This window comes from Sander lucioperca, chromosome 4 (genome assembly GCF_008315115.2).
Source record: "Sander lucioperca isolate FBNREF2018 chromosome 4, SLUC_FBN_1.2, whole genome shotgun sequence".
In the NCBI taxonomy this organism is placed as follows: domain Eukaryota; kingdom Metazoa; phylum Chordata; class Actinopteri; order Perciformes; family Percidae; genus Sander; species Sander lucioperca.
Genome location: NC_050176.1, coordinates 14,573,283 through 14,591,457, shown reverse-complemented (window position 1 = coordinate 14,591,457; position 18,175 = coordinate 14,573,283). Strand labels below are relative to the sequence as shown.

General features: G+C 44.0%; 1 protein-coding gene across 2 annotated transcripts in view; it reads left to right on the top strand.

Annotated features, from left to right (window-relative positions):
- The window catches only part of grin2ab (glutamate receptor, ionotropic, N-methyl D-aspartate 2A, b), a 106,218-nt gene that overhangs the window by 87,314 nt on the left and 729 nt on the right, over positions 1–18,175 (top strand). For both annotated transcript variants that reach the window (XM_031289083.2, XM_031289082.2), the window contains 10 exons: positions 2,993–3,161; positions 4,575–4,728; positions 6,296–6,421; positions 8,540–8,769; positions 9,456–9,616; positions 11,124–11,311; positions 12,037–12,275; positions 14,631–14,814; positions 15,198–15,993; positions 16,095–18,175. The exon at positions 16,095–18,175 is cut by the window's right edge and continues 729 nt beyond it. In XM_031289083.2, coding sequence (XP_031144943.1) covers positions 2,993–3,161; positions 4,575–4,728; positions 6,296–6,421; positions 8,540–8,769; positions 9,456–9,616; positions 11,124–11,311; positions 12,037–12,275; positions 14,631–14,814; positions 15,198–15,993; positions 16,095–17,097 — 3,250 coding nt within the window. In that variant the 3' untranslated portion in view covers positions 17,098–18,175. The remainder of the gene's footprint in view (positions 1–2,992; positions 3,162–4,574; positions 4,729–6,295; positions 6,422–8,539; positions 8,770–9,455; positions 9,617–11,123; positions 11,312–12,036; positions 12,276–14,630; positions 14,815–15,197; positions 15,994–16,094) is intronic.

Sequence of the window (18,175 nt, the reverse complement as noted above, 5' to 3'; positions counted from 1 at the left end):
GGAGTTGCACGCGCATATCTGCAGGCTATGATCTATGCGTACTCGCCAGCCTGTACTCTGTGCTCTGCTACAACCGGTCGCTTAGCTATCCAATCCCCGCGGTTGCTACGTCATTGTTTCACCTGGCCTTGACCCTTCTTTCTACGGCTCCCCAATAGTGACATGTCCTTCCCACTCCAGGTGGAACAGCACAATTACTCTATAAACCTTCTATTGTAAAAAATGCCTCTCACCCCTCAATATTGCCATTTCCCATATCCTCAGTCGCATATGCTATTTGCAAAACATCCCTTGTATCTGTATACTTAGACTTTTCTAGTCTTATTTTTAGCATATCTTTATCAGACATGATCACATCAGGATCGCAGGAATATTTTATGTTATCAGTGCACTAAGTTGCTTGGGATAACAGTATCAGCTAATAGAATGGAAATGTTTCACAAATTCATATTGACTTTGTTGTGCTACTTCATCAAATGTGATTGTTTTTATGCATATATATATATAGACAGTATTTTCCCACCTCACCACTTACCACCTCCCTGCATATATATCACTTTCTCCACTGCAACAATATCAGTGGGCTGAATGGCTTCAATCATCCTGTGAAACTACATTGAATATAGACAATTCACCATATAGAAGATTAATTTAGGCATTTTTATTTATGATTTCAGATTTTGATTGTGATTTTTGTCACATCATTTATACTTTAAGATTTCAGATCAGTTCAGTGCGTTTCTACATGTATGAAGTATGCTTTTGAAAATCAGCCCAGCAAATAACTTTAGAGCCTTCTTCAACAGCAACTCGTCAAACATTACAATGGACTTTTCTCTTTGAAAAAAAACTTTGAAAGGCATTGTTATAGTGGTTGAAATATGGTGCAGCCATTCACGAGTGTGTAAACAGTACAGAGATATTTTTCAAATAGTCAGTGAAAGTAAAACTTACTCAAAGAAACTTCCCTTGAATTCTTTGACATCTTAGGTTTTGCTCCAATTATCTGCTATGAATGGACACTGCAATGACAAGCATGACAATATCTTTGTTTCTCTCTGCTAATTTCTACAATTTAGCTCACATCTGAGCTAATTTGTAAACAGCCAGTTCAGAGTACATACGAATTAATCATAATTGCTGCAGGTTTATTTGCCACTGGCTCAGTATCTGGCTGTATCAGCATTGTGCTTCTGGTTGATCACTTGGCCACAACACAGTCCAAATGCACAACTAAAATCCATCTTTTCTCAAGTATTCTTCTTTTTCTTCGTAGGATAGCAATTAGGATAAGATAAAATAGGATGAAATAATCATTGCTAGCCACATGGAAAGTGCAAAAAACTCAACTGTAATTACTCTCTTTGAAGATTTATTTACCTTTTTTTGACCTTTGAATCCATGAATCCACCATATTAAAAACGTTTGTGTGAGATGGACTTGAGACGACAGACAGGAGATGCAACACAATCATTGAGTTTCTGACCCATGTAGTCACGACATCGCAACACTGTAGGCATGGACAATTAGACGACAATTGCAAGTTGGCAAGTTTAACTTGTGACCCGATTTCTTAACCTTTCTCTGCAGCAAGCAAGTCTGAGCGGTCACAGGTCAAGATGACTAGTCTCTTCTGGGCCGTCGTTTTCTGTGTCAAACCATCCATGTGTCCATACATGCTCACATACATCCAACCATCCATAAGTGCTGCATTTTTTTTTTTTACTATGTCTTCATTTTTCATTGCACTCTTAAGTAGTACATTACAAATAATTGCTACATATACTCAGTCACTACTTGGCTACTTATTTGTGTGCATTTGTTTTTATAAAAGCATGACATGAATCAAACAGTTAGTCTGTTGTCGCTGTGTGTGTGTGTGTGTGTGTGTGTGTGTGTGTGTGTGTGTGTGTGTGTGTGTGTGTGTGTGTGTGTGTGTGTGTGTTTACATAGTGACATAAGGACACAGAGAGTGCTCAGCTGGGAAGAGCTAATGTGTACATTATGTGTGCATTAGAACACCTGGGGCACATACTGTACATACACACAGTCACACACATGCACGTATGTATGAATAAAATGCTCTTTCTCTCCCTCTTTCTCTCAGACACACATTCTCACACGCACATTGTGTTGTGCTGCAGATACAGTTGACTGCTGCTAAAAAGATATTTTAATCCTTTGATGATTCAGTTCTTTGACAGTCGCTCTCTGTGTGTGAATCCCTCAGTTCTTTAAGAACTTTCTCTTGAATCGGAGTCGGCTAAAATGGCAAGTGAAAAGGTCACAGAGTTACTGTTCCAATCCATACATGCTTCAGTACATCAGAGATGGATGACATGGGAGCGGAATAAAGTTTTCATGGTAATACTTTTAAAAATGCTGGTAGAGTTTAATAGATTATGAGTATCAGTTGATCCAGCAATGCAGTTTAGTTCACAGCTCTAAGGTCCACGGGGAGGGCTGTCAGAAAGGTTTATTTAAACATCTGTTTCCATTCTGTGCGTCCTGTCTGTATGGCTGTGGTGTGTATGTACAGTAGGTAGGCTGTGAGTTTTTGAGAAGTACCTCCTTACGGACATAATCGGTAAAACCCACAGGAGGATGGGAAAAAGACAGCGTAAAGGAATGAGAAGACAGACAAGGGGAAGAACAGCTGATATTTTAATCATGTGAGTTGGTTGTTCTGCAGAGCCCAGCTCTATTTAAAGCCCGGCAGCATCTGCTCAATACCCATGTGTTTTCAGGCACCTGAGGGAAACACATACACACACTCACAAACTCCATACAAGCTCTCTCTGCCCTTCAGCAGTATTTATGGATACTCTGCACTGTCATAATTCTAGTTTTACAGTTTGATGGAACCACCAGATGTGGAGCGAGCAGGCGGCAAAAGTACAGTTACACTCCACACAATCGTCTATATAACACTGAAATGTCTTCTTAATATAAAATATATGACCTAATTGTTGATTGTGTGTGTGTGTTGCAGTAACAGCACATCAGGAGGTTCCTACATTAAGCAGTGCTGCAAAGGTTTCTGCATTGACATTCTAAAGAAGATAGCCAGGAACGTCAAGTTCACTTATGACCTGTACCTGGTCACAAATGGAAAACACGGCAAGAAGATCAACAATGTGTGGAACGGCATGGTTGGAGAGGTACTTCTACTTGTCTGTCTCTTACTACAATACCATATCAGTCTGTCTCTCTGACTTTCTATGTAATTATTGGGAAATATGCTAATTTAGTTAGATGAAAAGATTGATACCACAAAGCTACAGCCTGCAGCCAATTAGCTTAGCTTAGCATAAAGCCTGAAAAAGGGGAAACCTCTAACCTGGTTCTGTCCAGCTGTTGGCAGTAACGTCACATCTACAGTAAAGGACATACATGAGAGTGGTAGTGATCCTCTTGTCTAAGTCTTGGCAAGAAAGCAAATAAGTGTGCAATATTTGTCATTAGTAATTATTTAAAATGGCACATTAGATATATCATTATCACATATGCTTGTTCCTTCCTTTACTTAGACTCTACATGGAGTTATTATTAAATGTAATGATTAAAGGCTGGAGATAAAGCTTGTTTTAACAATTCCCTTCACTGTCTTTGGCACTGAGCTGTAAGCCCATTTGTTCCTACTAGAGAAAGGATGTGTTTTTAGACAACAATGGAGGCCTGTGGCACAAAGGAATAAGCTACAGTATATCAGGCTTAAGATACAGAGACAATACTTCTTAGAAGAATCAATTCATTGTTGGTTTTGCTCTTTTCATGAGATTTGTTGCCTTTTTAGAAAAATATGGAATATCGCCAGACTTATGCTTGTTGTAAACACCACCACCAAACCTGAACGCACAGGATTGGAAGCTGCTATCACTCCTAAATTGACTCACACATCTTTTAATACACATTGGGACTTATCGTATATCATTGTTTGATTCTACAGTAGGAGTAATAAAGGTTTATGTTTTCAAACATGATCACTTGTGAGGCACTACACTCTTTTTACCTGTAATTTATATGGTCAGTAATATTTCTTATTGGGGCTTTAAATTCCATACAAATAACTATTTACGAGTACAGATTACAAGCTCTTCACAGAGCAGGATACCTTGATGCTCACTTGATCACTATCGTTTATCTTTTCTGGACATGAGTTATTCAAGATCCGATGAAATTAAAACTAAGTGCTTTCACAGTAAAGTAAGACAATTAGACAATTAAACCTGAAAAAGAAACATTTTACTGCGTACTAAAAACTACATCTTTATGTGCAGAATCTCCGTCTGTCAGAATACATTCAAACACCCAGAAATGGTGGCACAATGAAAACAACAGCTGTATTTTTACTTTTCATCTGATATGGCTGAAAATGCCCTGCAACTATAGCTGACATGCTGAGCTCATACCCTCAGTCACTGTGATATTTCACATCCCAAAAAAAAAAGAAGGAACATATTAAAGACGGATTCTATGATGTTGTCTAAATATTCACAGAGCGCGCTATGTTTCTGTCAGTGTAGGTAGTGAGTTATGCACCCACTGTAAATATTATATTCTCTGTCTACCAGGTGGTGTATAAGAAGGCGGTGATGGCAGTCGGTTCATTGACCATCAATGAGGAGAGGTCAGAGGCCATTGACTTCTCTGTGCCCTTTGTGGAGACTGGCATCAGTGTCATGGTGTCACGTAGCAATGGGACCGTCTCTCCTTCTGCCTTCCTCGGTAAATCTATCTTTCTCTTTGTATTCCTTGACCATACTTTTTTCTTTTTTCTTCTTTTTCTCTGTCTGTCCCCCAGTGAGACAACTGGGAGCAAAAAAAAGGGATGTGCTCACATGTTGGCAAAATCCTGCACATAAAATGGAATATTTTATTCAGACAATGTATGCTGGCCAAAATCCACTTGTACTCTGACTTTATCTGGGCGTCAAGACCATAAGCACATTAATATTTCTAGCAGAGTGGAGGAAGTGGAGTGTGCCAACTGTTTTTTAAAAAGTCAGCTCAGACAAGGCATTCTTGATAATATTCTCTCCTCATCTCTCCTCCTCCGCCTCCTATTCCTCTCCTCCAGTTGTTCACATGACTAGAAACTGAAGCGCTCCTCTGTGCTCGCCTAATGTCTTGTATTGTCATTGGAGCGAGACGGGGAATGAGGGGATGTATTGGACCGTGCGTGTGTTGGTCCCTGTGTATCAAGCCATGTGTCAGTATGCGAGTATGTGTAAGGGGGTGGGGGGTGGGAAGGGGATGTGTGTGATACTGCACAAATATATTAGGACGTTTGCGTATTGAATAGTGTGAGAGAATGAATGTGCTTTGGCCATATGTATGTTAAGGGGTGAATGTCTTGTGTGTGTGTGTGTATTTACTGTATATGAAAGCACATTAAATGCATGTGTGTGACTGTGTGTTGAGCCTGCACCAGGGTATCAGTGATGGTTCAGTATCTCTCGCATTCATATTAAAGGCACCTCAGTGCACAATCTCTCAGGGATGGCTAACCCTGGCAGTCACATACTTAGACATACAGTGAGACACACACACACACACACACACACACACACACACACACACACACACACACACAATTTGTCTGGGTCCAGTGTCTCTGGCACTCATCCCGCTCTCTGAACTCCTGCCCTGCTACACACCAAGCACACACCAAGCACACACACACACACACACACACACACACACACACACACACACACACACACACACACACACACACACACACACACACACACACACACACACACACACACACACACACACACACACACACACACAGATCACACACACACACAAGCACAGATCACACACAAATAGATCACATATACATGCCCACAGCAGGGCACATCAGATCTCTCGGATTTTGATTCTTCTCTCTCCCCCTCTGTCTTTCTCCCCTCTCTCTCTCTCTCTCCCCTCTTCCTCTACCATCTCCCCCGCCCCAGGTCTCTCCCTCTCTCAGCTCTCATCCAAGGGAATAATGAGAAATATGGAAATGTGCTCCGTCAAACTCTCTGTGACTAACTCTCCCTCTCCTCCCCTCCTTTCTCACTCCGTCTGTCTCCCTTCCTCCCCTCTCTGTGTCTTCACTATCGTCTGGTCCTCACTATTTATCACCTTTTCTCTGTCTCCTCCTTTATTTTTCCAACTCTCTGTCTCCTCTTTCTCTCTATCCCTCACTTTTTACGCATCTCCTGCTCCTCCACTGTGTCTCATGTACTCGATTTCTCTTTAACTCTGTCCCCCCCCCCTCTCTCTCTCTCTCCCCTCTCAGAGCCCTTCAGTGCATCAGTTTGGGTGATGATGTTTGTGATGCTGCTCATTGTCACAGCCATCGCCGTCTTCCTCTTTGAGTTTGTCAGTCCGCTGGGCTTCAACCGCAACTTGGCCCAAGGCAAAGGTAGGCTTACACACGCACAATCAGGAATATGACACCAATCGTTTCTCCCAGGAGCAAGAAGCAAAGATCCTAGCTTCCCCTGGAGCAAAAGAAGTGACCTATTATTACCCTGACTTTAGACGTTTCACTTAGTGTTACACAGCATTAACAATTCTCTCCTAAAGCTAGTCACATCATCAAAAAAAAAAAAAAAACAGCACCTGGAGCTGCCCTGCTTGTTGTAAATTGGAGATTAATGATGTGATCACACAGAATTACATTTTAGATTAATTTAACATTTTAATGACCTAAAGGCCGATCCAGGTGTGCAAGGGAATTTTTCTTTAAGCACACCTGAACATAGTTCTGTAGAGCTAAATAATGTGGGTAGTTTGCTAAGTTTTCACTTTACACACTGATTGAACAACAAATGTAAAATGTTTTATAACTACATTTTCTTTTACAAATAATGTGTTTCACCTCCAGGAGAACAGTGTATCTTTATGAGAATAGTCCAACGTTGTCGGGAAATACACTTATTGGCTTTCTTGATGAGAGTTAGATGAGAAGATTGATACCACTCTAGTGTCTGTACGATAAGCAATATGAAGCTGGAGCCAGCAGCCGGTTTGCTTAGCACTCAGCACAAAGGCTGGAAACAGGTGGAAACAGCTGGCGCGGTTCCGTCCAAAGATAACATAATCAGTCTACCGGCACCTCTAAAGCATACTAATTAACATGTTATATCTGATTTGTTTAATCTGTGCAAAACTGAGAAGTAAAAACATGTTGGATTATGTGGCAGACTATTTCTTAGCAGGGAGCAGTAACTTCCTGGAGTCCGCTGTCACTATGTGATTGCAGGCAACCTTTCTCAATTACCTTTTCAATATTTACTGTACATAATTGAGATTGGCATGAGATCAAGTTGTGTTCTCTTTCCTTTTTTTTCTTTGTTGTGTTGCAGTGGTGCAACTTACCAATTACGGCCCTGTTTGAAATAAACCATCCTGTTTTCAAATTCAAGTGAAAGTGAATGACAGTTGAACCTCTTGACTTGCGTTTTGTGGTGTGTTTCAGGCGCAAATGACTGCATGCAGCATCACAGTAGCAGGTCTAAATCTCACAAGCAGTTTTTTCTTCTTCTCTCCGTAATATATAAGTCTAAAAGGCATGAACAAAAAGCAAATAATACTGTCATATTATATTTACAATGTCACCTCTCTGGAGGAAGCATGATGCCCTCAAACTGGATCATAAAACTCTTTGTTTTAACTTCACTTTTGGAAGTTTGTTTGTAGTTAAAAAGATGGTGACATGCATAGGCGGACTGGCAATCTGGCAGTTCTGGCGAATGCCAGAAGGGCTGATGCACTCTTGGGCCAATTTGTGCTGCTGGAAAAAAGAAAAAAATGCGGCAACACTGGCGTATCACACTAGTTTGACAAAAATATGCAAGACTGTGCGGCTGCATCCTGGAGCCTCCCATCTGGTGCGGTCCGGTTTCTACTTTTCAAAATAAAAGCTTGCCTCTGATCTGCTATGTCTTCGTACTTAGGTGTTTTGGGTGTTTAAGTATATAATAATATGTTTTGAATATGCAAGCATTTCCATTATATTCAAAGTTGGTGTCATGGTAGTTTATTTGAAGGTTTTATGAATTGCTCCAGTGTGTGTATTATTTAATTATGAAAACCTGTAAGTGCGTGTCATGCTGCTGGTGCCATAATCTAACGTGAGCCTGGATTTTGCAATTGTAAAGCAAATAATGTCCCTGTCTGAAATTGGGCCGGTAAGGGACGGAATTGCCAGGGCCAAATTTTTGTCCCAGTCCGTCCCTGGTGACATGTATGATACTTTGCAAAAATTAGAGCCTCTGTTTTCCGCTGCTGGTAGGCAACAGTAAGGCAGGAATTTCAGGGAAAGAGAATGATTTATATTGTAAAGTACACTGTTACATTATTACATGGCTGGCTGTTTTTAACCCCAAAATCAGCCTCATACTATCAGCTGAAAATGTGACTTTAAATTGTTATACTCCTTTACCTGCCTTGGCCTTTCTTGGTTCTTTAGCACATAGTCTGTTTTACACTTTCTCTTTTTCATTTCTTCCTCTGCTCCTCTGCTTCTCTCCCTCAGACCCACATGGTCCATCATTCACCATTGGTAAGGCCATTTGGCTGCTGTGGGGTCTGGTGTTTAACAACTCTGTACCCGTGCAGAACCCAAAGGGCACCACCAGTAAGTTCATCGTATCAGTGTGGGCCTTCTTTGCCGTCATCTTCCTGGCCTCCTACACTGCCAACCTGGCTGCCTTCATGATCCAGGAAGAGTTTGTGGACCAAGTCACCGGACTGTCTGACAAGAAGGTGCGATCACACGTAGAAACACACACACACACACACACACACACACACACACACAACTAAACACATTCACAGTCAGGGTTGCTCTTGTAATGGATGCCAGCCCTGCGGCCAGACAGGACTCACCAGGGAGCGCCATTGGGCTTCAACAGCCCAAACCCTCTGGCCGTAGCTGTCACCACACTAACACTGCCAGCACAGCAGACCCAGGGGCGCGCAAACACACACACACACACACACACACACACACACACACACACATACGTCTTTGATCTTTGCAGCCTGTGAGTGTGTGTGTGTGTGTTTGGATGTGTGTGTAGTTTGCAGTGGCTGGCAGTGTCAGCAGAACCCCAGCCAGTCTTACGCTAGACTGGACACACAATGATGATGACTGATGAGTCCACTCCACTGTCTCTCCTTCCTCCTTTCTCCTCCGTCTCTTCTTGTCACTCACTCTCTCTCCTTTCCCTGTGTCTCTCCTTCACTTAAACACTTTTGCTCCATCTCTTTCTTTCTTGCACTCCCTTCCTTCCCTTCCTTTTTCTCTTCTTGCTGTCTCTCCTTCCTGCTCTTTGTCTTTTAGCTTCTTTGTTTTTATGTTTTCTTCTTTTGTGCTCCTGTCTTCTCCTGACAGTTCCCTCTTTAAACAATATGTCTCTCTTTTGCTCTCCTTATTTCTCTCTCTGCAGTTTCAGAGTCCATATTCCTATTCCCCTCCATTTCGCTTTGGGACGGTTCCCAACGGCAGCACTGAGCGCAACATCAGGAAGAACTATCCAGATATGCATCAGTACATGACCAAATACCATCAGACTGGTGTCCATGATGCACTGGCCACCCTCAAGTCTGGGTACTGTAAACTTGTCAAGTCAACTCATGCCAAGTTGAGATTTATTATACCTGAGAGGCTAATTCTGTTTGCAGACAGCTTGTATGAATAAGAACATGTGAAAACAAAACAAAAAAGGCATTGCATCACACAGAAACTCGGCCCCATGGGAGCCCAGCACTATGCTAAAATGCTGCAGAAACTGTGCTCAGTGTTTTTGTCACTGACAGTAAAAAGCAAGTGCTCATTATTAAGTCTGGTTGCTGCTGGAAAGAGGGAGCTGCCAAAACAGGGAGAGTGTAATTTGTTCTGGAGTATGCTACCTTTATTCTCCCTCCTAAACACACACTAATGGAAGGATGGCTGCACTGCCTTTATTTGTTCATTAATTTTGTGTGTGCTTTGATCTTTTGGGTTTTTTCTCCAAATATAATTTTACTTTTTGCTTTTCCCTCTCTGCAATTACTTTATTGATACTGTATATCAGATAGATAATGTTTGTTTCTCATACATCATATAATAGGCTTTGTTTATACAACACGAAAACTGTATAATTAATGTGTTCAGCAGAATCCTCAGTCTTTAATTCAATTCTTCAGCAAAATTGCTTGTCTAGGCTGAAGGAAATGTTCTTGTCAAAGGCATGCAATAGACTGTGACACATTTTAAATGCTCTATGCTCTATCTATTCTCTTTTTTTCAACAACAGATAATCAATGACTGCCTTTAACACATGCCCTTTGGTGAACAGTTTAATTCAAAGTGTTTAATATTTATGCATACATACATTTCTAACATGGAGGGCCCCAGGGGGATTGATTAGCACCAGGGTTTATTCATTGGATAATATAAAACATTGTTTTGCTGATAAAGAAGTTAAAAAAAGGTATCTGCTGCTATATAGAGTGGTGATATCAACTCCTTGTCACATTGTGTTTGGTTAACAGTCATACATCACACTTCCGTTTTTGCTGAGCTCAGATGCGTCAGGCCCACATAGGGGGATTGTTGCGTCTGATACAAATTCTCGCCCCTTAGTTAGAATTCAGCTTGTCATGTCAGAATAATGACAAAACCTGCGAGTAAGATTATAGCTCAGTGCGAACAAAGACATCCTCATGTGTGTAAATATTCACTGTATCAGTGTGAACACCGGACAGTATTCTCAGTCACAGAGTCCAAATCTGATTTGTGTGAGAATTTCAGCTAGCCTGGCTTTGTACAACAGTAACACAATCCCACCTCTTAAGATCGACTCACTAATCACTAATTCACATGTTACATCTTATTTGTTTAATCAGTTTATAATCAAAGTATAAAAAGGACACATTGTGGTTTGCATGCTAAGCTAACTGTCTCCTGGCTTTAGCTTAACATTTAACAGACAGACATGAGAGCGGTATCAATCCTCTCACCTAACTCTTAACAAGAAACCAAATAAGTGTAATCCTCAAAACTGTTTTATTATAAGACAGTCCGAACGTTGTGTGGTCTAGATAGTAAATCTAGAATATGTGTTCTCTTACAGAAAGCTGGATGCTTTCATTTACGACGCTGCAGTGCTGAACTACATGGCTGGCAGAGACGACGGCTGTAAGCTGGTCACCATCGGCAGCGGGTACATCTTTGCCACCACAGGTTATGGTATCGCCCTGCAGAAAGGATCTTACTGGAAACGCCATGTTGATCTGGCCATACTGGGCATCATAGGAGATGGTGAGGCGCTCGCATGCATCCACATTCTGCACAATCTGTCACACTGCATTGAGGTTTAAGTTTTTTATGTTCCAGGCATTAAGTATTCTTACAGTTGTGCCCTTGCTCAGCTTTCCACACAGCCCCTCTCCTCCCTCCTTCTGTCCAAAAGCTATCAGGGGCTAGTCTTAACAGCCCATTTCATCATCATTACTCTTTGTGTGTGTGTGTATGTTGTGTGTGTGTGTGTGTGTGTGTGTGTGCGCGCGCGCGCCCACTGTGTCCTGTTATGTTTGCTCCTCCAGATTGTTCTGTATAATAAGTTGTGAGATGGTGCGAGTGTGAAAAAAAGGAAAGGGCCCGACAGAAATCAAACTGCTGAAACCACTAAAGTGCTTCCCTTTACACCCGAACCCTTTTATTCAGGGCAAACACCCGCGTGCGCATGCAACACACAAACAGTCTCAGTCTGATAGTAATTCATCCCATCTTTCCTTATCACTCCATCACTATCAATTCTTCTCCCTCCTCATACAACCTTTTTTTCACTCCAAATCCTGTCTCCTTTCCATTACGATCTATTTACCACTTCACTTCGCTCCCCTCCTCCCTCCTCCATCGTAATGAAATGCATTTTTTCCCACCACACCTCTACTGACCATCCTTATTTCTCTTATTCCATCCCTCGCCCCTACTTGCTGCCTTCTTAAACCTTCACTTTGCCTTTTTCTCTACCTTTCCAATAGGGGAGATGGAGGAGCTGGAGGCCCAGTGGCTGACAGGGATCTGCCACAATGAGAAGAACGAGGTGATGTCCAGCCAGCTGGACATAGATAACATGGCAGGTGTCTTCTACATGCTGGCCACAGCCATGGGCCTCGCCATCCTCACCTTTATCTCTGAACACCTTTTCTACTGGAGGCTAAGATACTGCTTTACTGGTGTCTGCACTGGGAGGCCGGGTCTGCTGTTCACTATCAGCAGGGTGAGGAGAAGGAAATGAAATATTTTTCACTGCAGGAACATGGTCCAGTGTTTCCCCCCTTCTGCTTCTGACGTAGTACCTTCAGATGTTGCCAGTAGAATTTGCAGTGCTGAACACCACTTATTTATTAAACACCATCCTCGAGAGTGCAAGAACTGATGTACAGCATTGATTGGGACTGTAAGAGAGCACAAGTTGTTGCAATATCAATATCAGGACATCAGGATATCAGGTTATTGATGTTTAAAGAGCCCCTTTTATACTCCTTTTCAGCCTCATATTTGTACTCTTGGGGTCTACTAGAATAGGTTTAAATTCTTTGATTTTTAAAAAACATGTTATGTTTCCCATTCTGCCCATTGCTGCAGTGGCTCTGCCTGAAACACTCTGTCTGAGCTTTTGGCCCGCCTTCCTGAAATGCCCAGTGTGCTCAGATTGCTCAGCTCTCACACTCTGTTGTGATTGGTCAACCAAATTCAAACAAGTCACTGGGTGGGCTGTGCTTGCTCAGGCAGCACCTATGGGCAGCACATATGAAAAACTGGGCTGGCTTTCTCAATCAATGACATCACTAAGTGAGGAATTTCAAACAGGAATGTGGGCTAGCCATTTTCAGGCAGTTGAAAAACTGTATAACTATATAACACACTAAAAGACGGGGGGAAAAATCCCCCAACAAGCATAATAGGGTCTCTTTGAACTGTTAAGCTAGTCTTGTGTTGCCAGACCTATCACTACAGTGCTGTGTCAGCGCTGGAGTATGGTCTGGCTACTCCACCTATATATTCAGGGATTGGGGGTTAAAACACGCGGCTTGTTTGTATTTCTTTAAACCAATCACAACCATCCTGGGTGGCGCTAACCCCTGCTAGCGGAGATAGCGAGAAGGGAGGGACATGTGACATGTCAGGCTTTATCCCAGCAATGTATTTCCGTTGATGCCGACTTGCAGACTACTCTTAAAGAGTATAAAATAAAAAGAGAGCTGGCTAAACACACAGAGAAACAGCAAGAGAAACAAAGCTTAACTGTATTTGCAAATTGTCTCAATGTGGTTCCATACTGAAACAGAAAAAGAACAGGAAAAGAAATGATGTCCATTATTGCGACTTTGAAGACAGCCGTCAAGCCTTTGTAGTTTTTAACAACATCAATTCAAACATCACACAGTAAATTACTAAAATGATTACTCTGTTGTCTGTCTTGTTGTGTGCAGAAATTGCATCTCAAACAAAGCAGTCTAATTTGCCTAATCTTCATGGTTCTTCAGATGCTATGAAAATGCAAACAGTAACACAGAAAAAGGACTTTTAGTTGTGTGAATGGCTGAAATGTGTCTGTTACACGATGGTTTCAGTTAAGACAAAATACACATCTGTGTGAGAATCATATGTCTGAGCAACACACTGCAGTTACAATTAATAGTTAGAAAGTATGGGTGTGTATGTGTGTGATAAAAGAGGAAAGAGGAGGATAGTGTGATTGTAGAGCCCAGCTGAGGTAGAGATGAATTCACTGCTGCGCATATGGACTGCTGGATAGAGGAATCAAACCGCTAAGAGGATGATGTGAACACACGCTCATATGGACAATGCACACACAGCTCTCTCTCTCTCTCTCTTTCTCTCTCAGTCACATACATAAGACTGGTCTAACAAAGTTTAAAATTATATGAGCTGCAGTGAGGTGAGAGATGGACTTGACCACACGGGCAGACAGACGCGCCCGCCCGCACACACACACACACACACATACAGAGAAATGGGCACTTCCAGACAGACAATTTTTTCATTATTCATATGTCATGTCTCTGTGTTATGCAGGGCTTTTATTCCAGATGAGCAGCATTTCACACATTAAATGTTTTACAAAAAGAGTGTGGCGTCTGTCTGTGTGTGTGTGTGTGTGTGTGTGTGTGTGTGTGTGTGTGTGTGTGTGTGTGTGTGTGTGTGTGTGTGTGTGTCTGTCTCTCAATGTGCGATGGGCGATGCTGGAGGTTAAGTGGCTCCAGGAAGAACATCTCCTTGCACTCAAAGGCCCCCTCCACTGACATCATCACCTAAATTTAATTTTCTAGGCGCCTCTAAAAGCAGTTAATCTAAAAAAGTGGCGATTATCTCTTCTTGCCACATTACAAAACAAAATGAGGTTAAGGTTTGCAGTAAAGGCACCGCAGAAGAGGATGCAGAGGTCTCTTTTAATTTACCACACAAGGAAATTAGTCTTTTGCATGCTTGAACTTTATTTTTGTGAAGTCATTGGAATGGGAAATAACTCTTCTATTATCTCCCTTATCTCTCTCCTCTCTGCCTCTCCTTTTCATTCTTTTTGTTTCACCTCCGCTCCTCCTCTTAGGGTATATGGAGCTGTATCCATGGTGTTCATATAGATATGAAGAAAAAGAATCCTGAGCTGGACTTCAGTCCTCAAGCCAACATGCTGCATCTGCTCAAGTCCGCCAAGTCCATGGCTTTGTCTTCTCCCAAACGCAACACTGTAGTCTTGCAGCCTAACATCCTAGATGTGATGACGGGGAAAGGTAATATAACTCTTTTACACGCAGTACACCTTACAGTGTATATTCTAAATAACATTTACCACAATACCACACAATTCATAGATAGTACCCTCACAAACATGGCACCTGTGATAACATTGCTCACACGTTCAGAAGTCACCTTGCCTTTTCTTTACAGTCTACGTTTGCATATCTAAAGGTGACTGCTTTCACCTTGTTGTGGACTCCAGACTGTAATCGGATTGACTGTCATGTATAAGCTTGCTTCATGATTAGAAACACATTAGATGGCACACACAGCATGCCAGGGCAGTAGATAATAAATCAGCTAACTGGCTGAGCATCCATCCAAACATTCATCCATTGTATTTGTTGTCTGAGGTGCATCTCTTCTTGTCTCCTAGGTAACTCACTCCATAGTCTGCCCCAGAAGGGTCCTGGTCTCTATAGCAACGCCGCTGGCCCGCACAGTTTCTTGTCATTGTCCGGGCGACACAAAAACCTCCTTAACAATGCTGCGCCATTTCCTGTGCAACAAAAAGCCCCCCCTCTTCAAACCAGCCCCAACAAGCCCCAGCTGTCAATCACCAACGACAACGGCAAGACCCGCCTCGCCGGGCCGGCCGTCTCTGCTGGTCCACAGGCCTCTAAACCTCGAGCCCTATGGAAGAAAAGTGTGGAGACATTGAAGACCCAGCCTACTGTCGTATCTCCCGGCCCAAGCCCCGTCCCAGCATCTGGACCTGGACCTCCACCAATGAAGAGCCAGCGTTACCTGCCTGAAGAACCGCCACACTCTGACATCTCAGAGTGCTCCAGCCGGCCGCCATCACACAAAGATTCTGATTCCATGGCGGCTAGGGGTGGATTCAAGCCTATCAATCAGCTGAGGAAGAGGGTTGGGGGAGGAGGAGGAGGTGGGGGTGGAGGATCCAAGATCTACTCTATTGACTCAGACCAGGCCAGTCTCCATTCCGCTCCGCCCTACCAGCGAGACAGCCAGGGGGGAGGTGACGACCACAGTTACCCCCCTGACCTGTTTCCACCTGACAGCACATACTCACACAGTCACACACTCTCCCACCAGGCGGACGCACCCATTTTGCAGCTGAGTGCCAGCCTGCTGCACCACAGTCACAGTGCAGAGGCTGACCTGCACTCCCTGAAGGACAAGAAATATAGCACCTACACACACAGCAGGTATCATGCTCAGCAGAAAATGAACACCATGACCATGTTTCAAGTGCTTTTTTATAGTTGTGTTTTTTTTGTATAATCAGTGTCATCCTCTCTCCCTGCAGTGCGAAGGACAAAGCCGGAGGTTCATTCGAAGCTCCAGGTGCAGGACAGGGGACACAAAGCGCCAGGCCCGGCCACTGTCGCTCCTGCCTGACCAAGCTGAGCGGTTACTCCGGCCTTTACACTGTCCGCTCACCACAGGCTCGCTGTGATGCCTGCGCCCACCTGGGAAACCTGTACGACATCAGCGAAGACCACCTGCACTCACACTACTCCCACACACACACTCACCCACACAGCGGGGACATGTTTACACACTACCTTCCCCAGAGCGAGCTGGGCCTGGTGGGCGAAGGGGACGGGCTTGTCAACCCCTTCGAGCCCTCCCCTTCCTCTCCATCTCCTCTCCCCACCTCCTCATCAGCCCAACACCTTCAGCTGAGTCGTCAGCACTCCTACGAGAACGTGCTTCCGGACGGCGTTCCCGAGCGTCAGTCGCAGCTGCACGCCCACCTGCGGGGGCTGAGCCTGCCTGACAGAGATAGGGAGAGGGAGCTGACCCTGGACGAGGGGGCCTATGCTAATGTTCTCACAATGCGCTCGGATCGTCCGTTCAGCAGCCGCAGCCCCCCCTCTCCGTCACCCTCCCACCACCACAGTCTGGACGCCCCTATGCCCCTCCCCCGGCGCTCAAAGAGTCTCTTCCCTGATCGCCCCTCTCACAACCCTTTCCTCCAGTCAGCTCCTGGCACGACACAACGAGATCCCTCCCCCCAGGCTGTCACACGCATGCCACAGAGAAGTTCCGCCCACGAGCTCTATAAGCAGCGAATGCCGCTGTCGCTTACGCTAGGTAACCATGGCAGCCATCACAACAACCAGCATGGCGGCCTTGTCGACCAACAGGTGTTCTACCCTCAACAGGAGCCCCCTGTGGTGGCCTACATGGTCCCACCTGCCGCCGCTCAGCCAATGAACTATGTGACAGCGCCGCGAGCCTCGAGCGCAGGTGGCAACAGACCCCGGCTCTACCGCCGCATGCCCAGCATCGAGTCTGACGTCTGAGAGTCACACGCAACACACTTACTCTCACTGAAACACACTAGCACACACGCATGCAAGACAGAGGTGCGTGTGACCGGACCAGGCAGCTCTGATTCTAAGCACATACACAGAAACACACAGACACATACAGACACACTGACACACACACACACACACACACACACACACACACACACACACACACACACACACACACATGGGTGAAAGACGGGAAGGTCTGCTCTGGACTAAAAGGTTAATGGGGATGCTAAGTAAAGAGTAAATAAATCATTCTTTAACACACCCTGTATGGGGCAGGGTTGGGGCCACAGGGACACCTGGAGGCACAATACAAGATGAAGAGTGTGAGTGTGTGTACTAGCCTCAAGCTAAGGCCAACGAGGCACAGACTATCAATACGGCTGACAAGACCGATCGAATCCCTGGTGGAATAAGAGGGACACTGTGCACAGAGTTTAACGCCAACAGTGGGATCTGATGGAAGATACAACAGTGTGTTTGGAACACGAGCCGACTTGTCCTGCCCTCTCACCAACCTCTTGGAGATGAAGGGGACACAGAAAACCCCTTTCTTTCTGAGAACACACACACACACACACACACACACACAGACACACATATATTTCAGCTAAACACACCTGCCCCACTCCAGGACTCTCCTGTTGCACTATGATTTCTTCGGTCAACCCATATGTTGTCTGAGCCTCCAAACTGCACTGCCAGCATGGCTTAAAGAGTAGTAAACTACACTAGAGTAGTCGCTGACTAAATGGAAATTACTATATTTGTAATAATAGACTAGAATTGAATTGGGAGGCGGGCAGCTGGTCAGGACACAGATCTAAGAAGCGTATCAGCTCCTGCCCGCAGATGTACAAACACTCGAACACACACACACACGGGGGGGGAGGGGAGTAAAACTACAGACTGTTTGTTATTGTTGATGTCAGTTAATTGAACATTCCAAAAAGTGGACCAAACGTGGCCGCCAGTTGAAGCCTATCAGGACAAGAGTGTGTGTTCTAGTGTTTCTAGATCTAGAGACATACAGTACAGTATAGCACCCTTGCTTCCTCTC